Raw genomic sequence first — 25246 nt, 5'->3', positions numbered from 1 at the left:
AATTTGAATTCTACTTTCAAGGAGCATGGTTATAGGTATCTTTGTGGCAATAAAAACATGTTCCCAGACATTTCCAAAGTTTTGTTATTATTAAATTTACACTGCTGTGCCTGCTCACCTGAACTATAGTTATCTGCTGGAATTGCTTTGGAGGATGTTTGAATAGCATTTTTGAAATGTGGGGAAAGTCTGAGACTAGAGAGCCAGCAGAAGTCCACTCCTTAGTATCCTTGCAGCAAACTACATAAAATCCAACTTTTCAGCAGTTATTTTCAAGGATGTGTATGGTAAAAAAAAAAAAAGTAGCCTTAATTATGTTAAGAACTTTCACCTAATGCTAGCATTGTTATATTTTAGCCTGGTTCTTCAGTTCCAGCGGCCATGAACTTCTCAACATTACGCCAAATTTCTCTTTGTGAGGATTTACTGATACAAGAGATACGACTACACATTCTTTGTGACTTGTAGAGTATGAGCTAACCTGCTTGTTTTGACTATGATTGCAAAAAAGGGACACAATCAGTTGTGAACGCCTTTAAGACTCTAAATATAATTAACAGCATCTGATGCTCTGATTGCTAACAATTTACCTTAATCCAAAATCTCCCAGATCTTCAAAAATATTGGAATTGCTCAAGAAATTATGTCTGAAATTAAAAATTAGGAAATAGGAATTAAGGGTACTGGGCTGGCTTGGAACGTCAAGTTACAAAGAGCCAATATCTTTTTTTTTTGAGGAAGATTGGCTCTAAGCTAACATCTGTTGCCAATCTTCCTTCTTTTTTCCTCTTTTCTCCCCAAAGCCCCAGTAGACAGTTGTGTGTGTCATAGTTGCACGTCCTTCTAGTTGTCTATGTCGGACGCCTCCTCAGCATGACTTGATGAGCGGTACGCAGATCCACGCCCAGGATCCAAGCCGGCGAACCGGGCCGCCCAAGCAGAGCGCATGAACTTCACCGCTACGCCGGGCGGCCCGGCCAATATCTTTTTTATGGCATAATTAATCCATCTAGTATCTCAAGAAAACATACTATCTTTAGTAAAATATTTCCGATACCAATATTCTCCAAAAAGCTAGTCTTTCAGTAAAGAGAGTGGGGGATTTTAATCTGCGAATTGCTTAAATGCCAAAACGAAAACACCAGTTTTCGCAAAAGACCCGAAGAGCACCCGCTGGCTAACTCTACGCCTAGCGCCAAAAGTCTGAGACAGACGAGAGGGAACGCTGTTGGAAGAATCTCGCGAGAAGCACCCTATTAACCATTTTACGCGATATTTTGGTGCCCAGCCCTTTTCCTCTCTCTCGCAGGATCACGGTTAATCTCGCGATTTTTGGGAAGTTCCGTTGGGGAAGATGGCGGCGGCCGCGAGCACCCTTCTCTTCTTGCCGCCGGGGACTTCAGACTGAGCCTTCCCGGGAAGAGTGGGGACTGCTGGTGCCCTGCGTCCCGGGATCCCGAACCAACTTGGTTCCCCCGTTATTGGTGGGGAAGGGCTTATCCTTTTGTGTAGGAATCGGGCCCTCCCCACCGTCAGGATGAAGGCTCAGGGGGAAACCGAGGGTGAGTGACTGAGGGGGAAAGAGGGGGGCGGGACACAGCTGGGGGGAGCCAACCTGTAAGAGGAGCTGGGGGACCGATGCCTCCGCGGGGGCCACTTTCCCGGGGGCGCAGAGTCCAGGAGGCGGGGTATGTGTGGGTTTTATATTCTGACTGTGCCTTCCCTGGTGATGGAGAGCTCCGACTTTGGGGTAATGGGGGCTCCCAACTTCTGTGAAGGTTTCCTGCATAGCTAGGGGCAATCAATTGGGCCTCAGAGCGTTTTTAGTCTAAAGTGATGGGAGAACAGGCGAGTGAATCTAAAACTTGCTTACATCTCGTTCCAGAAGAGACGTCTGAATAATGACAAAAAATAACAGAGCAGTGTGTCAAAGTACTGGAGGATGTTTTGGCGTAAGGGAAATGATTAGGTCCTTAAAATATTAAAAGCCAGCAGTTCCCTAGAATGCCACAGTGTTCCGATCTTGTGCTATTGTATATTTTAAAAATGCGCTGAATTTCATCCTTTCAATGGCTGGCCTAACTTAGAAATGCTGAAGAATGACTTTTCTGTGGAAACTTACTTAGATTCTCTAAAGTTTCGCATTCCGGCTTAAATGCTTCCTTAGTATTTTGGACATAGTGCTATTAATACAGCTCACTGTATTGTTGTTAATTCTTCTTCTCCACTTTACTCTGAGCTTTGTAGATCAGGGCCCTTGTGTTCCTCATCGTTGCATGGTCCCTGGCACATAATAGTTGCTCAAAGAATGTTTGATTTGAACATTTGTGTAAAGATATTTATCTTCAGGCTTCTCAAGGAAAAGAAGGGGAGTGTGTTTTGAATGAGAGGAAGAAGAAAGGTATACTCCTCGGGTATAGAGGAATGACAAGTGTAAAAATGGAAACTCGATGAGGCAGGAATTTTGTCTAGTTTGCTCGCTGTTGTAGACCCCACACGTACAATAGTGCTTGAATGAATGTCTTGAAAGTGGGAATTGCCAGAAATGTGTCCAGCACTATAAACTGGCTGAAACAGCCCCCAAACCAGTTTTCTAGAAGATGAGGGCTTTGGAGGAAGGTGTTTGAATCTTGATTTAGATGTCACTGCCTCAACTCTGATTGCTGACATTCTATTCATCTTTCAATGACATCTTTTTTGTAGCATCTCCGCAACTAATTATGAACTTTTCCTCCTTTGAATTTCAATAGAATGTGTCTCTGTTTTTAAGAGCATATCTCTTTTGGCTTTGTGTGATGGTTATTTCCACATTAACTTATCCACACCCCCTCACAGATGTCATCTCAGGCATATTGTGTGTTTTTGCATTGCCAGTGGTCTCTAGCACAGGTCCTTGCTCATACTAAGCAGTACAAGAATTAGAAGAGGGTTGGAGAGTGTAGGTTTGTTCACACACCTAATCCAGGAGCCAGTCTTTTCTACCTTTCTGTTACCTCTGCTGGAAACTCATCCTGGTATCTGTTGTCCAAAACACTGGTATCTTTAGTCAGTGATGTCTTCCCTGTCCATATAGTTTTAGTTTGAATTCAAATAGGAAAAATCTGAATGGGAAATAAAGCCTGTTTTCTTGATAGTACTTATAAATTGATCTCTTAAAATTATGTCAAAAAATTAAGAAAGTCTGTATTTTCACACTGAAAACCAACTAATCATAGTAAGGCCATGTTCAAATGTATCATACAAAGGATTTCATGCATATCATGAAATGATTTTGCCATGAAATGTAGTCTCAATCCTGAAACATTATTAGAGATGGTTCTTTTTTTGGTTCTTATTAAAAGTTTGAATAGAAAGCCGTCTTGTTCTATGGTGTTTGTTAGATTAGACCCATAATTTGTGTGTCTTCTTATCATTAAAAATAAATTTCTTTGTATGTTTTTTTTTTTTGCCTTTTCTCCCCAAAGCCCCGGTAGATAGTTGTATGTCATAGTTGCACATCCCTCTAGTTGCTGTATGTGGGACGTGGCCTCAGCATGGCCAGAGAAGTGGTGCGTCGGTGCACGCCGGGGATCTGAACCCGGGCCACCAGTGGCGGAGCGCGTGCACCTAACCGCTAAGCCATGGGGTCAGCCCCTCTTTGTATGTTTTGAAGTAAATGACACTGAAAAATATTTTAACTGAGTTCTTAACAGGATGAAGTATGGGAGTTTCATTTGCAGGAAAAACTGTGGAAGGTCTTGAAAGAAGAGTTTCTAATTATGTTTTCTGATTTATATCGTAGAATCGGAAAAGCTGAGTAAGATGAGTTCTCTCTTGGAACGGCTCCATGCAAAATTTAACCAAAACAGACCTTGGAGTGAAACCATTAAGCTTGTGCGTCAAGTCATGGTGAGGATTGTAGTGAAGTGGATAAAGTGTTGTGCTTAGATAATTATTTAATAAGCTAAGCTCCTGTGTAGACTTTTTAAAAGTAGTTATTGTAGTGTGTCTGCAGTTTTATTTATCATAAAACACCTGAGTACACTGGCTATCAACTTTAAGAGTCTAAGAGGGAGGTATATTTATAAAATGGTGTTAATCATGAGTTACAGTACACTGGGTTACTTTAGGCAAAGGTGATAAGAAATACACCTATAGAGGCACACAGGATAGATTGCTATAGAGAGACATTTATTCTTCACTTCCTGTAAAGCTGTTGATTCTAATGTGATAGTACTTTTATTGTATTTATACTACTAGTAGAATTTGCAATTTATTCTTAATTAGCTTCACCTGTTCACTCTGTCAAGCTCTTTTTCTACAGTACTACTTCCTGAGTCATTCACCATATGGGGAGCCCTAGTTAAGTGGAAGACAGGGAGTAGGGGGGTGGGGGGTGTTGGCAGGATGTTGAAAGTTCATCCATATGATTCCAGAGGTAGTCAATAATGTAGGAAAACTTTACTTCTATGATTTGACCTGGGCAGTGGTAATATGGGTGTGTTCACTTTGTGATAATTCATGGATCTCTTTACTTAAGATTCATATACTTCTCTGTATATATGTTGTATTTGAATGAAAGTACCCCCTCCTCCCCTCCAAATCTTACTTTGGGTCCAGAGTAAGTTCAGTTTAGTAGATTTATTAGTGTTTAAAATGGTCATATCAGTAGAGCACTTGCAAAATAATTGAATTTGCTGTCAAAGACCTATATTTTAGGCTTGACTCCAGTACTTACTACCTACATGACTTTGGGAAAATTATTTAATCTCTCTGAGTCTCAGTTTCCTCATCTGGAAAGTAGATGCACACAACACCAGTTTGCTTTTCCACATAGTTTTGTTGTAAGGATCAAAGGAGATAATGGCTATCAGAGTGTCGTGTTGCTAAAAGATTTCTGTAACTGTAAATTCCACAAATGTTATGTGTATCTTTTGGTTCAGGATTGTGTACATAGAAGGTATTTTTTTAAAAAATGTCTTAAATAAAAGAATGGCAATTTTTCCAGTCTGGAAATTCAGAGGTTGTCATTTTTATACTGCAAGGCAGCCATATTCTAGTTTGAAATATGTTCTATAAATGATATTGCATTAGAGAGACATCATGAGATTGAGGAATTCCAGGTGGCTACTAAGACCCTCTCTTGGGGTACCAGTGTCTTGGTTGGTCACCATAGCTTCCATTGTCTACTTCTCACTTTTGCAGATTCAGAAACCTAATTTATTGGTATAGTAAGACTTGGAAGAATTTTCAAAAACTGACATGCTAACAAAATCTCAGTAGATTAATGTGTAAATCAGAATGCCAATTTATTAATTTACAACAGAGGGTTTATCTTTCCAGTTACCAAAATACTGGTATCCATTGTCCAGAGCACCCCCTTGTCTATTCAAGGTACAAGGGAAGCCGGATTATTAACTAATCACATGTTTGTTTTGTGAGGGTGAAATTAGAGCAATGAGAGATGGATTTGGGAATGGAAAAGGCTGAAAAACTATCCGGGTATTATAAAACTGTTCACAGTTCTGGGAACTGTGCAAGAGAGAAACTTTTTGTGGAATGTTGTGCAGAGAGAAACTTCTCTGGATAGAGTTAGAAAAACTATGCCAAATTTTTTGCTCTTTGGGAGTCCCTTTTCTGGACTACATATTTGTTTCTTAGAGTCAATCTAGTTTTACCATGATCTGCTTGTATTTCATAGATTACATGCAAATCACCTTGTTGGATCTGGGAATTGCCAAGTCTCCTAAGCCACTCCATTTAACTGACTAAATCTTAGGATATAGTTAATTCTACAGAAGGCTGATCTTATTTATTACATTTTGGTTCTTCCTAATTTTCTCTGAAGGTTATCTTATTTTAGATCTGGGAATACCTTTTTCTACCTTAGTGTATATAGATATGGATGTATCTGTGTATATGAACTTTTCCTCCCTTGGATGGATGGACAGAGTAACAGTTAAGAGTCTACAGACTACCTAGAGTATATAGAGAATATAGAGTATAGAGACTATAGCATATTGTCTATAGACTATGCTGAAATATTCCTAGTAGGATAATGTGTATGTTTACCTGAAACACTGTTGGCTTGGTTAAATTTTACTTCAAATGTTTTCCCACTTAATACAGGAGAAGAGGGTTGTGATGAGTTCTGGAGGGCACCAACATTTGGTCAGCTGTTTGGAGACATTGCAGAAAGCTCTCAAAGGTTTGTAAACATCTTTGAAATATGCTGATTTCTTAAAACCCCCAGTTTAAGAAAGACTGTTTTATATTTACACTAGAAATATAAATTGAGATAGGTCAACTGTCTATGCTAGGTGGTGTTCTTGCTTTCCTTATGGAGTTGAGATGAGCTCTTACCTGAACTTTTGAAACATTTATTTTTGATCTTATTTTGTAGGCTGGTAGAGACTCAAAATATAATTGATGAAGGGTAACTAAAAGATAGCAAGGAAGAATTCTTTTTTTTTTTTCTTCACATGTTCTCTTCTAATTAGAAGATGGACATTTTAACTCTATCTAAAATATTTTTACAGTGTTTATGGACAGTGTTTTCAGGAAAGCAAACATAAAATTTAAATCATGAGCTTGATTATGCATTCATTACTACTTCTATCTATTTTGGGGGGAAAATGAAATTAAAGATAGATTTTCCTCTGATCCACCGCAAATGAACCTGATTTAGCTGAATATTGCTTTCGTTTTTTCAATTGTGGTAAAATGTACATAACATGAAATTTACCATTTTAACCCCTTTTATTTTTATTTATTTTTTTGTGAAGAAGATTAGCCCTGAGCTAACATCTGCTGCCAATCTTCTTTTTGCTGAGGAAGATTGGCCCTGGGCTAACATCTGTGCCCATCTTCCTCTACTTTATACGGGACACCGCCACAGCATGGCTTGACAAGCGATGGGTCGGTGTGCGCCTGGGATCCGAACCTGTGAACCCTGGGCCGCCACAGCGGAGTGCATGCACTTAACCGCTACGCCACCGGGCCGGCCCCAATTTTAACCCTTTTTAAATGTACAGTTCAGTGGCATTAAGTACATTCACATTGTTGTGAAACCATCACCACCATCCATCTCCAGAACTTTTCCATCTTCCCAAGCTGAAATTCTGTACCCATTAAACAATAACTCTTCATATCCCCCTCTCCCCAGCTCCTGATAACCACCATTCTACTTTAGTCAAGACTACTCTAGATATCTCATATAAGTGGAATCATACAGTATTTGTCCTTTTTGACTTATTTCACTTAGCGTAATGTCGTCAGGGTTCATCCGTTTTGTAGCATATGTCACAATTTCCTTCCTTTTTAAGAAAGCTGAATAATATTTTATTGCATCATATACCACATTTTGTTTATCCATTTATCCATCAATGGACACTTGGGTTGTTTCCACCTTTTGGCTATTGTGAATAATGCTGCTATGAACATTGAGTGTTTATGTTGGTTTTGATGTTAATCTTCCTTATTCTAACATTAGCAGATAAATATTTCTTCTTTCAGTTAAAGATAACTTGTCCCAAATAAGTAATGGAAAAGGGAGAAGAGAAAGGTCCAATAATTTTTTCAAATAGATGTTTTTTTTGACCCTTATTACTACCTAGGTCACAGCTAAGCCTGACCAATGAACTTTGTGCAAATTATAAGCATTTGAACTATTGAATGTGTTTATGGCTTTGGAAGGATGGTTATACTCCTCAGCATGTTTCTGTCTTTGAAGAATATAATTTAAGTTATTTGGAGCATCCTTTGTGATTTCCTTTTTTCACCCTTTCATAGTGACATCTTTACCAGCAATGACTGATCGTCTGGAGTCTATAGCAAGACAGAATGGGTAAGTAGTCTATCTGTAGGCAGAAATGTTTACCTTAGTGTTGACTTTGGGTGGCTTTATTTATGTGTCCTCTATTAATTTTTGTTTTGATTTGTTCCTGCTAGACTGGGCTCTCATCTCAGTGCCAGTGGCACTGAATGTTACATCACGTCAGATATGTTCTATGTGGAAGTGCAGTTAGATCCTGCAGGACAGCTTTGTGATGTAAAAGTGGCTCACCATGGGGAGAATCCTGTGGTATGTGTTGTTGATATTTCACTGGAATCTGTGGGGTTTACTTAGGGACATTAATATTAAAATGAATTGTTGGGGTTTGAAATAGTTTGGGTTTAGGTTTTTTCATGAGCCACTATAGAGATGATGTGATGGGCTACAACATCAATAGCTATAGAATGGAATTTAGAATAACATGGGTCCATCTCTGACATCATCCAAAGGCTTTGACAAGTGGAAACACCAGAGGAACCCTTTCCATTTCATATCAACAAACATGAGCCGCAATTGAATAGGTGCTGGGGATACAGAGATAAATAACTTAAAGTTCCTATCCTCAAAAAGCTTGTAATCAAGAAGGACAGATAATCTTGTACATAGCTAATGTTTCATAGATGAATATAAAATGTGTGTAACCAGACAGTTGGATATGGATTCCAAGGATGGCATTAAAGAGAGGTCCTAATGTTTTAAACAAGCTACTGAAAGTTGATTCTTTTATAAACTATTTCGTATATTTTGATTTTTAATTTCCCACCCCAACCCCATAGTTTACCAAGTAGGAAGAAGATGCTTTTTGATACCTTAATATTAGAACCTTGTATAGTTTTAATGTTTTTGTTATAAAGCATGTACTATTAATAAAAGAGAAAAAATTTGATGTCTTTAAAAGTCTGAAGGTAGTTTAAAGTTTTAATATGATTTCTTTTATTTCAGAGCTGTCCAGAGCTTGTACAGCAGCTAAGGTGAGCAAATGACATTTATATTCCCTGATATTGGCAGATGATGCTGTTCTTTATAGCTGGGTTTTGAGGCTGGTCAGAAGTTACTTTCCTGAGGAAGAAATTTATTTTCTTGGGTCAAGATTTTTTAGAGTCTGTACTTGTTCATTTTTAGAATTGACTTACCTTGATTTCTTATCCTACTCAGTCTATCCCAGGGTTTCTCAACCTTGGCAGTTTTGACAAATTGGATTGGAAAATTCTGTGCTCTTAGGGGGCTACCCTGTGCATTGTAGGATGTTTAACAGCATCCTTGGTCTCTCCCACTAGTTGCCAGTAGTACCTCCTGAGTTGTGACAATTAGAATATCTCCAGATATTGTCAGATGTCCCCTAGAGGGCAAAATCATTCCTGGTTGTGAACTACTGATCTAGCCTTAGGAATTCTGTGTGGAACAAAAATAAATGGAACCTAATTATTGAATCAGAGAAGGCTTGAGAAAATTGAGTCAATACCATGAAAAGAACTTTTTTTCACTTTAATTTTGAGAAAAATTGTTTTACATTTAAGGTATATGTGTGATAAACTCTCAGCATAGTAGAGTACTAGGCTTGAAGACAGTCCTTTTAGTAGTTGATGGCTTTTTCCACTGGCTTATTTTTTCCCTTTGAATTGAGTGGAAATTTCCATGCTTAAATTTAGACCCAGAATTAACTTTCTGGGAATTTGAGAAAATCATTACATCAATTTTATGTTTTAAATATAGTGACGTTCTCAAATACCACATGGAGATGTCTTAGAAGGGGTGTTAATATTGAGGAAATAAGTTTTACACACAGCTTTCTCAATGATCAGTTTAATGTGCTTATAGCCAAATGCACCAAATTTGAACCAGCTTTAAAAAAATTGCAGTGCAACATAAAAAATAACCTTTTATGATTTCATTGAATCAATAAGTCTAGCAAAGGTGTATTACCAGAATAGTTCAGAAAGCCAATATTTCAGGTTCTAATCTGGAGTAGAAGACTGCACCAACTTAGGAACTGATGGTGTTCTAAAGCTAATTTGTAAGCATGTTTGGAAGTGGGTACCTCAAAAAGAATATTAGCCTTTATCTGATATTTTTAGTCATTGTATAGACGGTAATTTTAAGGTAGGGAATACATTTTGCTGCTGCTCTTGTTTCTTTTTTTTTTTTTTTTTTGTGAGGGAGATCAGCCCTGAGCTAACATCCGTGCTAATCCTCCTCTTTTTGCTGAGGAAGACCGGCTCTGAGCTAACATCTATTGCCAATCCTCCTCCTTTTTTTCTTCCCCAAAGCCTCAGTAGATAGTTTTATGTTATAGTTGCACATCCCTCTAGTTGCTGTATGTGGGACGCGGCCTCAGCATGGCCGGAGAAGCGGTGCGGTGGTGCATGCCCGGGATCCGAACCCGGGCCGCCTGTAGCGGAGCATGCGCACTTAACCGCTAAGCCACTGGGCCGGCCCTGCTCTTGTTTCTTTTTACTGTCTCATGGCACTTTGGGCATTGAGTGTTCAATAAATGCTCAAAAATGCCTGACCAAGTATCTGACATTGTCGGGGCAATTTAGCTTTCAAGAGACATTTTTTTTTTTAAAGTTTGAGAGTTAGTATTGTTGAGTTGGATTGGATTCCTAAGCCTGCCCACAAAAGCCCATTTGATTAAGAATCCAAGCCTGAATAGTATTGGGTTCTAGGAGGAGGCCGGGGGTGATGGTGGTAGTTTCTTTTTCCTGGGGCAGATCTAGTCATAGGAACATTTTGGAGTTTGCAGTTTGCAGTTTACCCATCCCCTTTTCTCTAGGTGTCCCATCTCTCTCATAGTGTTCATTTCCCCTCTCTCATCTTGCCATTTACGTGCAAGTGTTCTATCTTCCCAATTTATTTACTTCTATTTCTTCTCCAAACAAAAGTGTTTTTTTCCCTCATGACATCCAGTCATCTCAGTTACATATTAAGAGTAAAAGAAAGTGATTTATCTAAACCCAGGTCTCATTATGTAGGAGTGAATTAGTATATGAATTATCAGGTCTTTTTGACTATCCTTTGTACTGCTTATTAGCACCTTCTTCAGAAAAATGGGGCAGAGAAAGGAAAACATTTCATTTTCCTTTTCTACTTTTGATTGATTCTAGAAAACTTTGGCTGGGAGAAAAAGAATAAAGCAAATTATTAAAATGTTTTATATAGCCATGATTTTTGGCACTTTGCTGTTAAGATTGAGTAGTAATTGTATGTTTTATTCTCCTCCTTCTCCCCTTTTCCCTGAATTCCTTATAGGGAAAAAAATTTTGATGAATTTTCTAAGCACCTTAAGGGTCTTGTTAATCTTTATAACCTTCCAGGAGACAAGTAAGTATTTTTATTTTTTTGCTTTTGTTGGAAAAATCAGTATAACTCTATAAACCATTTTGTGCTTAGAAATTTGCCAACTCTTCTGCCTATCTCATTTGTGATTTCTATTCATACTGACAATACATAGCTCAGCTTCCAACTTTATGTCTTTTAAAAGTATTTTAAATAAACAGTACCTGCATTGATGGATTATAACGCTAAAAGATAGACTATAATCCTTGAGATTTCTTCAACATTGATTTCTAGGCTGAAAGAAATTAGTCGTTGTGGAACTAGATTGTCATTTTTTTTAACCTACTTGGGATTCTGTTGGGATTCTAACCTGCTTGGCTCTTTTAAACAGAGATAAAAATTAGCTTTGATAGCTCACTATTGATTTTTTTTTTAACATTTTAAAGTTTTTTTTTTTAATGGATATTTTAGTTGCCTCCAATATAGACTTGCTCTTTAGGCTTTCAATATCAGTGTTTGTGTGTGTGTGTGTGTGTGTGTGTGTGTATTTTTCAACTATTTAACTCTTGTTCTCTTCTTCTACTCTCTAGCAAACTGAAGACTAAAATGTACTTGGCTCTCCAGTCCTTAGAACAGGATCTATCTAAAATGGCAGTTATGTATTGGTAAGACTGGCTAAGGTGTAAATTCTGTATGACCTTTCTGAGTACCTTGTTCTTAAAGTTTTTCATCTAGGGGGTTACTAGGGTCCTATTTTATATTTCTATATTATGGATATCTAAATATCTATATTATTATACATCTATATTTTACCTATATTATAAATCTTGTCCATCTCCTTTTACTTCCCAAATGATGATGGCATTCCATTTTCTGAGTATCAGTATCTGTAATTTATTGGTTGATATTCAATAGGTTTTATCTGAAGACTTGTCAAATCTGGCCTCCCATCTGATAAATAGTAGTCTAGTTGTAATTTTTGTTCATCATATTACATATTGGTGTATACTTGAAAATAATCCCTTCACTTTGAAGGTGAAATACAATTGTTATACGCCCAATTATAGGATAGAGTTGTTAGGATAGTATTACAAGGCTTTTAAGAGCTGAACTCATTATCACATTGTGCACTAATACCTTCAGGGCTTAAACACAAGCAAACATAGATCATTTGTCTTGCAGGAAAGCAACCAATGCTGGTCCCTTGGATAAGATTCTTCACGGCAGTGTTGGCTATCTCACTCCAAGAAGTGGGGGTATGTGATCCTATTTTGCTTATTTAGAAAAATGTCTCATTTTAGTTGAGGGTCATTACTTAAAATTTCACCTTGGGTTATAAAGAGAGGGAGAAGATTACCAGTGATTTATATATTTTTTAATAATTTATAAGGTGTCAACACCTGTCCTCTCCCAGTTTTATTTTTTTAATTGTGAAGTAAATTGTTGCCACTAGAATCAATACTTATGCTTCTGTCATATTTCCTAAGCTGCTTTGGAGCATGAGTCCTCATATCTGTGGAACTATTTTCTTGTATATAGATTTATAGAAATGGGAATGTTTTGGGCCGGCCCAGTGGCGCAAGCGGTTAAGTGCACGCGCTCTGCTGCTGTGGCCCGGGGTTCGCCGGTTTGGATTCTGGGCGTGCACCGACGCACCGCTTGGCAAGCCATGCTGTGGCGGAGTCCCATATAAAGTGGAGGAAGATGGGCACGGATGTTAGCCCAGGGCCAGTCTTCCTCAGCAAAAAAAGAGGAGGATTGGCAGATGTTAGCACAGGGCTGATCTTCCTCACACACACAAAAAAGAAATGGGAATGTTTTTATTTTTAATCTACCTGATAAAGGTGTAGTGATGTTTTATTTTTCATAGGTCATTTAATGAACTTGAAATACTATGCCTCTCCTTCTGACCTGCTGGATGATAAAACGTCATCTCCCATCATTTTGCATGAGAATAATGGTAAGACTTTAACTGTAAAACAACTGAAGGTTTTGCTCAGTGTTTAAAAAAATATTTTTAAAAATTTGAATGCCCAGGCCTGCCTGTACTTTTTGGTTTGCTACTCCCTGATAAGTTTGTCACTCCCTAATGAGTTTGCCATTCCTCCCAGAGTTTGCACCTGATACACACACACACACAGATACTTATATACATATATATGTACACATATATACATAATAATAACAGTTTAATAGTGCTTTTGAATAAGTAAATGAGTGAATGAAAAGATATAAACCATCTGACTTGAAATAATCCCCTTTAGTTATTACTTTAAAGGTGAAGAAATTAGCCAACTTACTAAAGAATTACAGTAATGGATGTTATTTTCTATTTGCATTTTAATTTGCTAAAACATAATGAGAAGTGGCCTAATACTGCATTTGGTCCCCTTGTAACTTCAATCATTGACTATCCTATAATTATAATTCTATTTTAAATGCATTCTGAAGTTGGAAAAAGTAGTATTGGTAATGAGCCTTTTAAAAAAACTTTTCCTTGGACTGCATTGCTTACTATATTTTGTTTTATTTACTGACAGAAATATTGGTTGGTTAGAAAGGTAACTTCTAGCATTTCTGAGTTATAAAGGTATTACAGTATCTGACAGACAAATTAGGGCTGAGAAATTATGCAGAAGTTAGCCTGTTTTTTTTAAATGTTAAGATCCTTATAATTTGTATTAGTTCGGAGAATACCATTTTTCTTTCATATTCTTAGTTCCTCGATCTTTGGGCATGAATGCATCAGTGACAATTGAAGGAACATCTGCTATGTATAAACTCCCAATTGCACCATTAATTATGGGGTCACATCCAGTTGACAACAAATGGTAAGTTAAGGGGGCCGGTCGGTGGCGCAAGTGGTTAAGTGTGTGCGCTTCGCTGCGGCGGCCCGGGGTTCGCCGGTTCAGATCCCGGGCATGCACCGATGTATCGCTTGGCAAGCCATGCTGTGGCAGCGTCCCATATAAAATGGAAGAAGATGGGCACGGATGTTAGCCCAGGGCCAGTCTTCCTCAGCAAAAAAAGAGGAGGATTGGCAGATGTTAGCACAGGGCTGACCTCCTCACACACACAAAAAACAAATAGTAAGTTAAATATAATTCTAGGGTACCAAAGTCCATTTTTTCAACTTTAAGCCTGGTATGAAACAGTATTACTTTCACTTGGCTCTTTCCCCACTTGACTTTCTAGAGACTGGCTTTTTGTTGTATCCACTTAATTGCTCTTTTCAATATCTGCAGTATTTGAATGTTCCTCTCTGAAGTCTGCTCACAAACTGTGCTAATTCCTCTGGTTTAATGATTGCTCCATTTTTTCTTATGGGACTTATGTGGATATGGAGTTAATGTTGGAGTAATAACTAGAGAACATGCCTCAGGATAGATGTTTGATTAAATATTTTTGGGTTAACAAATAGGATGTTTTGGAATTGGGGGAAGAAAGTTGAAAGAGTGAGCTTTTTGATAGGTTTTGTATGTTTATATGATACAGACATGTCTAAGAATAGGTGTTTAGATTTTTCATTTTCATATCAAGTCAAAATCCAATCCACCCCCTTCTTTTTTTTTTGAAGGACCCCTTCCTTCTCCTCAGTCACCAGTGCCAACAGTGTTGATCTCCCTGCCTGTTTCTTCTTGAAATTTCCCCAGCCAATCCCAGTATCTAGAGCATTTGTTCAGAAACTTCAGAATTGCACAGGTGAGTTTTAAGCATCAGGAGGTAATACTTCTTATGAATATGAAAAGCAAACTTCAAAATCAGATTATCTGAGACCTCTTTCAGTCTTGGCAGGCCTCAAAAAAAACCTGATGGGTATAGATGTCATGGTGCTTTGTACTAGTAAATGCTTAGTACTTTTTGAAAAAAATGGATGAATGAAGTAGAAGTCATGAAGGGAAAACTGAGCTGTCAATGTTTTGATTTTATTGTGGTCATTATATTGATCCTTATTTTTCCAGGAATTCCATTGTTTGAAACTCAACCAACTTATGTACCCCTCTATGAACTGATCACTCAATTTGAGCTGTCAAAGGACCCTGACTCCATACCTTTGAATCACAACATGCGATTTTATGCTGTAAGTAAGGCCCTGTGGATTGTTGTAGATTATGTTTGGACCCAAGATCAGAATCTTCCTTTATAGGATTACTGAAGTCAGATAACATTCTTTTGGACTGCTGGGTCATATCCAATTTTCTCAGTCAGGCAGGAAATTACAGAAAGCTCTAAAACATACTAAAGGAAGAGAGCATGAGCTTCCAAGTCAGGAAACAACAATGTACATTTCATTGTTGAAATTTCAGATGAAAGTCTCTTTAACGGTATTCTGAGCTTTTATAAGTAGGTGTTAAGAGTTCTTACTGTTCAATTCTTTCAAGTATCATGAGGTTATAATCTGGGAAGGTCCTTGAAGTACATACAGAGAAGAAGGTGCTAGAATGAGTAAAGAAAGGTTCAGCTTCCAAAACCTCATCTGGACTTGAATTTGTTTGAATGTTTGATAATAGCCTAGACTAAAGTAGTAGTTGCCAAATTGTGGCTACATTATAATTATATAGGGTGTTTTGTTAAAAATACAGATTTTGCACGTATGGTTCAGGAACCTCTTAGATTTCTGAGGTAATTTTTATGTTAGCTAGGTTAGGAAACCAATAGAAGAATATTTACAAAAAACGGGTCTTTTCAGCCAACTGAGTAATTGGCATTTATAACATCAGCTGACCAAAGAATTCACTGTGGAGTTTTTATTCACCAAGAAATTGCTGCTGATTTTTGTGGAGTAGATTTCTTTTCAGGATAGTTTGTGGTTGGAGTACAATGGGTGAGTAAATAGAATTTGTTTCTTTTTTTCCTTTTACCCAGGCTCTTCCAGGTCAGCAGCATTGCTATTTCCTCAACAAGGATGCTCCTCTTCCAGATGGCAGAAGTCTACAGGGAACCCTTGTTAACAAAATCACCTTTCAACATCCTGGCCGGGTTCCTCTTATCCTAAATCTGATCAGACACCAAGTGGCCTATAACACCCTAATTGGAAGCTGTGTCAAAAGAACTATTTTGAAAGAAGGTACTGCCTTTCCTTTTGATATAGTTACTGGTAAATGGAAACTGATTACTCTACCGGTTCTCTAATTTGGTGGCCCATCATATCACCTGTGGAACAGCTTTTAAAAATACAGATAGTTGGTTTACACACCCAGATGAACTGAATTAGAACCCCAGTGGGAGGAGTTGGGAATCTAGTTTAAGCTCCACAAATAATTTTGATGGAACCAATCTGTAAATTGGGATTTGAAAGACCACTGTTTTTTTTGCAGTGGACTTACTCTTTTTCTTCATATAGTGATATAACTGGGTACCTAAAGGCCTGAACCTTGCAGTAGATATATAAGATAGAACTTGGGATCCTGTACGAAGAGAGGATTTTTGGATATCTAAACTTTAGGTTGTTAGGACAGTGCTTCCTAGCTTTTAGTCCTGAGTATATTTCCTCTCCCCATTCTTTGGAGAACTTAATCATATAGCTTGAAAAGGGGTGAGACCTGTGCCCTTTTCTTTTTCTCCCAGGATTCTGGAATGCTGATGTTTTTCAAACACAGTTTGCTATTAGAAACCTTGATGTGAATTTTGGCTGCTCTAGTTAACCATAGTCAAATTTTTTTTACCTTAGTTGTAAAGCACTTCTGTGAGAGAGATGTATCAGTGCAAATGGTAGGCAAGAAGAAACAGGGAGGGTAAATCAGGAGATGTCTTTTATGGGAATAAGAATTGCTTTAGAAATGAGAAATTTTAGAGAGTTGGAGTAATGACACAGAGCATATGCAGGTGTGCCTATTGCCCTTCTATTTCATGTATTTGAATCCTAGGAGAATTCTCCAAATAGCTTCAGGGCATCTAAAAATGGTTTTAGTAAGGTATTTATGAAGTTAGTCCTACAGGGATGCATGATTTTTCCCAAGAAAAGATATGATCATTGTCTCTAGGCTGCTAGCATGTTTGGCTTAGGAACCTATTATGACAGATGTATGTGTATTTGGCATAAATATATCATTTTATTGATTTATTTTTGCTGAGGAAGAGTCACCCTGAGCTAACATCTGTTGCCAATCTTCCTCTCTTTTTGCTGAGGAAGATTCACCCTGAGATAACATCTGTTGCCAGTCTTCCATGTTGCCAGTCTTCCTCTATTTTGTACGTGGGTTGCTGCCCCAGCATGGCCACAAGTGGTGTAGGTCTGCACCCAGGAACCGAACCCAGGCCACCGAAGTGGAACATGCTGAATCTTAACCACTACGCCACTAGGGCTGCCCCTAAATATATCATTTTAGATTATAGCACCTACATCCCTGCTTATCAGACTTTGGGTTGCACAGCTAACAGCTGCAAACACTGATAGAAAGCAGGGTTTATGGCAGTGGTTCTGGATATCTGCTTATCACATTGAATGAGAAATTCCTCTTGGCTACGTTTATTTTCAGAATTTGCTTTCAAGGCAGGGTGTTTATATCTGCCAAGGTCTTTAACAATTTAGGGATTAAATACCTTTAGTTTAGAAAATTTAAGATTAGTTACATCTTTGTTTTGGAGTATTTATAACCTAAACTGGCAGATTCCTTGGAATATGATTCTTTTTATCACCTGTGGATGACATAGTATAGGTTTTGTGTGTTAAAAAATGTGGGGGATTGGGCCAGCCCCGTGGCTTAGCGGTTAAGTGCGCCCGCTCCGATGCTGGCGGCCGGGGTTCGGATCCCGGGTGCGCACCGACGCACCGCTTCTCAGGCCATGCTCAGGCCGTGTCCCACGTACAGCAGCTAGAAGGATGTGCAACTATGACATACAACTATCTACTGGGGCTTTGGGTGAAAAATAAATAAATTAATTAATTAAAAAATTTAAAAAAAATGTTAAAAAAAAAAATCTGTGGGATTTAGTTTCCAAGGAGGGAGAGAATTTCATTTTGTGTAGAGATTATTATTTACTTGTCTCAAGTCTTATATAATTTTATGATCCTTTTCTTTGCCTTTTAGATTCTCCTGGGCTCCTGCAATTTGAAGTGTGTCCCCTCTCAGAGTCCCGTTTCAGTGTATCTTTTCAGCACCCTGTGAATGACTCCCTGGTGTGTGGTGAGTTGTGTGGGTGGCTAGCACCTCTCTCAGGGCAGCAGTTTAGTCCCTTTACCTTTTTTTGAAAAGTTCAAAGCTGAATCTATCTCAAAAAGTTCCTATATATTTTGTCTTTCAGTGGTAATGGATGTGCAGGACTCAACACATGTGAGCTGTAAACTCTACAAGGGGCTGTCAGATGCACTCATCTGCACAGATGACTTCATTGCCAAAGTTGTTCAAAGGTAGCACTGGCCCTTTTCCATCAGAGTCCTATTAAGAGGTGTATAATGAATGTTGTTTTCAGTATTAGAGTGAATTGGAAATTTAGGAGGAAAGCATTTAGTCACTGCTTTGAATTCATCCTTCTCTGCTTTCAGATTCAAGAGCAATATGAGCTTTCGTTTTTTAAATACCATTATGAGAGCTGTAGGTAGTAAAGTAGGTAACTACAGGCCTGGCATTAGGGTTCTCTAGGAGCAAGAGAGATGAAATAAGATGTAGGTCTTTTTTCGCTTTTCCTCTGTGTCACTTTTTTTTTTTTGGTGAGGAAGATTGGCCCTGAGCTAACATCTGTTGCCAATCTTCCTCTTTTTGCTTGAGGAAGATTGTCCCTGAACTAACATCTGTGCCCATCTTCCTCTACTGTATACGTGGGACGCTGCCACAGCATGGCTTGATGAGTGGTGTGTAGGTCCACGCCCAGCACCCGAACCCGTGAACCCCAGGCCGCTGAAGCGGAGTGCGTGAACTTAACCACTACGCCACTAGTCTTGTCCCTTGTGTCACTTTTTAACATATGTAACAGGTCAAATGGCAGTATGTGAGAAGATACTTAAGCCAGTCAGCTGCCCAGAAACATTAATATGTAATTTTGAGATTTTTCTAGAGCTGGTACTAGTGGCCTGTTTTGTAAATAAATTTTATCGGAACACAGCTGTGCCTGTTCATTTACATATTGTCTATGGCAGCTTTTGAGTTAAGATGGCAGAGTAGTCAGACAGAAACTATATGATCTTCAAAAGCCTAAAATATTACTATCTGGTCCCTTAAGAAAGATTGCTGACATGTTCTAGAGCAAAATGTTTTCAAACATATGTTTATAAATATAAATTTATCTGTAAGATAAAAAGTGATTTGCTTTAAAATAAACAAGATTTGGGCCGGCCCCGTGGCTTAGCGGTTAAGTGCGCACGCTCCGCTGCTGGCGGCCCGGGTTCGGATCCCGGGCGCGCACCGACGCACCGCTTCTCCGGCCATGCTGAGGCCGCGTCCCACATACAGCAACTAGAAGGATGTGCAACTATGATGTACAACTATCTACTGGGGCTTTGGGGGGAAAAAAAAAATTAAAAAAATAAATAAACAAGATTTCATACCAGTAGTAACAATTTTCACATAGCTTTGGGGTGATCTAAGCCATTAAGGTTTATTTTTTATTATTTTTTTGTGGGTGTGTGAGGAAGATCAGCCGTGAGCTAACATCCGATGCCAATCTTCCTCTTTTTGCCAAGGAAGATTGGCCCTAGTCTAACATCCGTGCCCATATTCCTCTACTTTATATGGGACGCCACCACAGCATGGCTTGACAAGTGGTGCGTTGGTGTGCACCCGGGATCCGAACCTGTGAATCCCGGGCCGCTGAAGTGGAGCGCGCGCGCTTAACCGCTGCGCAACCGGGCCCACCCCAGCCATTAAGGTTTAGAACTTGATGGGTCAAGAGATTTTTCTAGCAGTTCATTAATTAAGCTAAATCATATATCCCATTAATCACATATGAAGCCCCAAAAGGAGGACATTTTTTACTGAGTTCATTATTACCAGTTTTCTTTTAGTTCGATATGATGTCTATTTATTTGGACTCTTGTTTATGGTTGGTTTGTTTTGGTGGTGCTTCAAAAGATAAAAGAGGTTGACAATTGCCTGCTGCTCCAGATTCTTTTTAGAATGAATTTACCCCAAACTCTGGCATTTCATAGAACTGCTCCTGCCTTTCGGGTTATTTGCTTTACCTGAAAACTGCTCACTGCAAACCTCTGATGGCATATCTAAAACTCTGGCAAAATTGAGGCTTGTTTTCCCAGATGAAAAATGGGTTTCACTCAGCAGCTAGTGCAATGTTAACTTTTGTTTTTTTCTGCTTATCTTATAGATGTATGTCCATCCCTGTGACGATGAGGGCTATTCGGAGGAAAGCTGAAACCATTCAGGCCGACACCCCAGCACTGTCCCTCATTGCAGAGACAGTTGAAGACATGGTGAAAAAGAACCTGCCCCCGGCTAGCAGCCCAGGGTATGGCATGACCACAGGCAACAACCCAATGAGTGGTACCACTACACCAACCAACACCTTTCCGGGGGGTCCCATTACCACCTTGTTTAATATGAGCATGAGCATCAAAGATCGGCATGAGTCGGTGGGCCATGGGGAGGACTTCAGCAAGGTGTCTCAGAACCCAATTCTTACCAGTTTGTTGCAAATCACAGGGAACGGGGGGTCTACCATTGGCTCGAGTCCGACCCCTCCTCATCACACGCCGCCACCTGTCTCTTCGATGGCCGGCAACACCAAGAACCACCCGATGCTTATGAACCTTCTTAAAGATAATCCTGCACAGGATTTCTCAACTCTTTATGGAAGCAGCCCTTTAGAAAGGCAGAACTCCTCTTCCGGCTCACCCCGGATGGAAATGTGCTCGGGAAGCAACAAGACAAAGAAGAAGAAGTCATCAAGATTACCACCTGACAAACCCAAGCACCAGACTGAAGATGACTTTCAGAGGGAGCTATTTTCAATGGATGTTGACTCACAGAACCCTATCTTTGATGTCAACATGACAGCTGACACGCTGGATACGCCACATATCACTCCAGCTGCAAGCCAGTGTAGCACTCCCCCAACAACTTACCCACAACCAGTACCTCACCCCCAACCCAGTATTCAAAGGATGGTCCGACTATCCAGTTCAGACAGCATTGGCCCAGATGTAACTGATATCCTTTCAGACATTGCAGAAGAAGCCTCTAAGCTTCCCAGCACTGGTGACGATTGCCCACCCATTGGTACCCCTGTTCGAGATTCTTCAAGCTCTGGGCATTCTCAGAGTGCCCTCTTTGACCCTGATGTCTTTCAAACCAATAATAATGAAAATCCATACACTGACCCAGCTGACCTTATTGCAGATGCTGCTGGAAGCCCCAGTAGTGACTCTCCTACCAATCATTTTTTTCCTGATGGAGTAGATTTCAATCCTGATTTGTTGAACAGCCAGAGCCAAAGTGGTTTTGGAGAAGAATATTTTGATGAAAGCAGCCAAAGTGGAGATAATGATGATTTCAAAGGATTTGCATCTCAGGCACTAAATACTTTGGGGGTGCCAATGCTTGGAGGCGATAATGGGGAGACTAAGTTTAAAGGCAATAACCAAGCTGACACAGTTGATTTCAGTATTATAGCAGTGGCTGGTAAGGCTTTGGGTCCTGCAGATCTTATGGAGCACCACAGTGGTAGCCAGAGTCCTTTATTGACCACTGGCGACTTAGGGAAAGAAAAGACTCAAAAGAGAGTAAAGGAAGGCAATGGCACCAGTAATAGTAGTCTGTCAGGGCCAGGATTAGATAGCAAACCAGGGAAACGCAGTCGGACCCCTTCTAATGATGGCAAAAGCAAAGATAAGCCTCCAAAGCGGAAGAAGGCAGACACTGAGGGAAAGTCTCCATCTCACAGTTCTAACCGACCTTTCACCCCACCTACCAGTACAGGTGGATCCAAATCTCCAGGCAGTTCAGGAAGATCTCAGACTCCCCCAGGTGTTGCTACACCACCCATTCCCAAAATCACTATTCAGATTCCTAAGGGAACTGTGATGGTAGGCAAGCCCTCCTCTCACAGCCAGTATACCAGCAGTGGTTCTGTGTCTTCCTCAGGCAGTAAAAGCCACCATAGCCATTCTTCCTCCTCTTCTTCCTCATCTTCTGCTTCCACCTCAGGCAAGATGAAAAGCAGTAAATCAGATGGTTCCTCAAGTTCCAAGTTAAGTAGCAGTGTATATTCTAGCCAAGGGTCTTCTGGATGTAGCCAGTCCAAAAATTCATCCCAGTCTGGGGGGAAGCCAGGGTCGTCTCCCATTACCAAGCATGGACTGAGCAGTGGCTCCAGCAGCACCAAGATGAAACCTCAAGGGAAGCCATCATCACTTATGAATCCTTCTTTAAGTAAACCAAACATATCCCCTTCTCATTCAAGGCCACCTGGAGGCTCTGATAAGCTTGCTTCTCCAATGAAGCCTGTTCCTGGGACTCCTCCATCCTCTAAAGCCAAGTCCCCTATCAGTTCAGGTTCTGGTGGTTCTCATATGTCTGGAACTAGTTCAAGCACTGGCATGAAGTCATCTTCAGGGTTAGGATCCTCAGGCTCATTGTCTCAGAAAACTCCCCCATCATCTAATTCTTGTACAGCATCCTCCTCTTCCTTTTCCTCAAGTGGCTCTTCCATGTCATCCTCTCAGAACCAGCATGGGAGTTCCAAAGGGAAATCTCCCAGTAGAAATAAGAAGCCGTCCTTAACAGCTGTCATAGATAAACTGAAGCATGGGGTTGTGACCAGTGGCCCTGGGGGTGAAGACCCAATGGACGGCCAGATGGGGGTGAGCACAAATTCTAGCCATCCTATATCCTCCAAACATAACATGTCAGGAGGGGAGTTTCAGGGCAAGCGTGAGAAAAGTGATAAAGACAAATCAAAGGTTTCCACCTCGGGGGGCTCAGTGGATTCGTCTAAGAAGACCTCAGAGTCAAAAAATGTGGGGAGCACGGGTGTGGCAAAAATTATCATCAGCAAGCATGATGGGGGATCCCCCAGCATTAAAGCCAAAGTGACTCTGCAGAAACCTGGGGAAAGTAGTGGTGAAGGGCTCAGGCCTCAGATGGCCTCTTCCAAAAACTATGGCTCTCCACTTATCAGCGGTTCCACTCCAAAGCATGAACGTGGCTCTCCCAGCCATAGTAAGTCACCAGCATATACTCCCCAGAATCTGGACAGTGAAAGTGAGTCAGGGTCCTCCATAGCAGAGAAATCTTATCAAAACAGTCCCAGCTCAGATGATGGCATCCGACCACTTCCAGAATATAGCACAGAGAAGCATAAGAAGCACAAAAAAGAAAAGAAGAAAGTAAAAGACAAAGATAGGGACCGTGACCGGGACAAAGACCGAGACAAGAAAAAATCTCATAGCATCAAGCCAGAGAGTTGGTCTAAATCACCCATCTCTTCAGACCAGTCCTTGTCTATGACAAGTAATACAATCTTATCTACAGACAGGCCCTCAAGGCTCAGCCCTGACTTTATGATTGGGGAGGAAGATGATGATCTTATGGATGTGGCCCTGATTGGCAATTAGGAACCTTACTTTTTAAGACAAAAAACATGGCCAGAGAAAAACTAATAAGTTTGTAGGCAAACCACCATAAGCGGTGAGTCAGACAGGTCTGATTTTGTGTTTAAGAATCTTAAATGGCATGGCTTTGACACTGAGTTGGGTGAATTTAGAAAGGCATAGCCAGACCCTACTAAAGAGACCATAGGGTTTGATTCTGGTTACCAAGAATCACTTGTTCCTTTGTCAGAAAAAAAAAAAGTTAAAATACTTGCTTATGAAAGGGAGGGGGTGGGAGGGGCATAGGGAGAGGGAAGGGAGGGAAACAGTTTTGTGGGAAATATTCATATATATTTTTTTCTCCCTTTTTCCATTTTTAGGCTACGTTTTAAACTCATTTTAGTGCATGTATTTGAAGGGCTGGGCAGAAAATGAAAAAGCAATACATTCCTTGATGCATTTGCATGAAGGTTGTTCACCTTTGTTTGGGTAGTTGTCCATTTGAAGCATGGGCAAATGAAGGACTTTGGTCATTTTGGACACTTAAGTAATGTTTGGTGTCTGTTTCTTAGGAGTGATGGGGGGAGGGAAGATAATTTTAGCTATTTATTTGTAATATTTTAACCCTTTATCTGTTTTTATACAGTGTTTCTTTCTATTCTATGAGGTTCAGGGTTCAAAATGATGGGAGGTGGAAGAGCAAGGTTTATTTGGTGGTAGGGAGCTTGTAGCTTGTGCTGGTGGTGTAGCATCAAGCCCAAGCAGATGAGTCAGGCCCACCTTTGGAGTTAAGTAGAAAAACCAAAATGGTATTTTTGTGTCAGGGGGTTTTTCATAGGGTTCAGACATCATAGGAATATTAGGAGTTACCTCCCTGTGGAGGTATTGATTTATAGTTTTTTTCCCTTTAAAAAAAGCTGGGCTGGCTTCTTGGGATATAAACATGTTTTCAGATGCAGTAAGGTTTAATGTGGGACAGCCTCCCTGATGCAGTGGCATAAAAACCATTACAGAATTAATAGTTCTCCTATTTCCACAATGTGCCAAAAGTCCACATCCCAGCATTTTGTTTGTAGGAGAACTGATGCCATTCCTGAGAGCTGGGCTCCTCGTTTCTCTTCAGCAGAAGGAAAAGGAGTCCAGACTTTAATCACTCCACTGTATGCTCCCTTAGATAAAACAGTAAAAAATTTGCAGCCATAGTTCACTTAAAATAATTTCAAGCTCACTTGAAGTAATGGGGGCCTGGAATGCTAGGTGGGCATGAAGATAAACCCTTGCTACTATGTAGCAACACAATTGGACCTTTTTGGAAGAATTGGTCTGAGTCTGGATTCTGGGGGACATCAATAAGAAGCCCTTCTCATAAATATAGAAATCCAGGAGACCATTTGAGTGCAACACAAGTTCTCAGTATTTGGAGGGTCCTCTCAAAATTCTGCGGCCTTACTTTGATTTTGACACCTGCACTGTGCCATTCCTGATGATTCCATTCAGGATCTGTATCAGCAGGACGGGGCACAGTCCCCAGCACAACTCTTCTGGATTAAAAAAGAAAAAAAAAAAGCCAGGTGATTCATTTTGTGTGTGTGTATGTCATAAATGGAGTGACTTCATCAGATGTTGAAGAAGAAGATTTCTATATTCAGCTCTTTCTGCAGGTTGCAGTTAGCATA

General features: G+C 39.9%; 1 protein-coding gene across 2 annotated transcripts; it reads left to right on the top strand.

Annotated features, from left to right (window-relative positions):
• The first annotated feature begins 1335 nt into the window (after window positions 1–1335).
• On the top strand, window positions 1336–23856 carry MED1 (mediator complex subunit 1). 2 transcript variants are annotated; one of them, XM_004434577.2, is made up of 17 exons: window positions 1336–1562; window positions 3782–3888; window positions 6109–6187; window positions 7771–7825; window positions 7930–8062; window positions 8756–8784; window positions 11063–11134; window positions 11680–11754; window positions 12272–12345; window positions 12960–13049; window positions 13809–13920; window positions 14667–14791; window positions 15052–15170; window positions 15956–16157; window positions 18121–18216; window positions 18335–18440; window positions 20348–23856. In XM_004434577.2, exons 1-17 carry the CDS (start codon window positions 1538–1540, stop codon window positions 23592–23594), a joined length of 4746 nt encoding a protein of 1581 aa, XP_004434634.2. In that variant the 5' UTR covers window positions 1336–1537; the 3' UTR covers window positions 23595–23856. The 2 variants fall into 2 exon arrangements, with proteins under 2 accessions (XP_004434634.2, XP_087297217.1); XM_087441091.1 differs by lacking the exons at window positions 1336–1562; window positions 3782–3888; window positions 6109–6187; window positions 7930–8062 and having other exon boundaries at window positions 7765–7825.
• The last annotated feature ends 1390 nt before the right edge of the window (window positions 23857–25246 follow it).

This window comes from Ceratotherium simum, chromosome 16, assembly GCF_057802395.1.
Source record: "Ceratotherium simum simum isolate JZ-2026a chromosome 16, ASM5780239v1, whole genome shotgun sequence".
Classification (NCBI taxonomy): Eukaryota; Metazoa; Chordata; class Mammalia; order Perissodactyla; family Rhinocerotidae; genus Ceratotherium; species Ceratotherium simum.
This window is presented reverse-complemented; position numbering and strand designations above follow the sequence as displayed.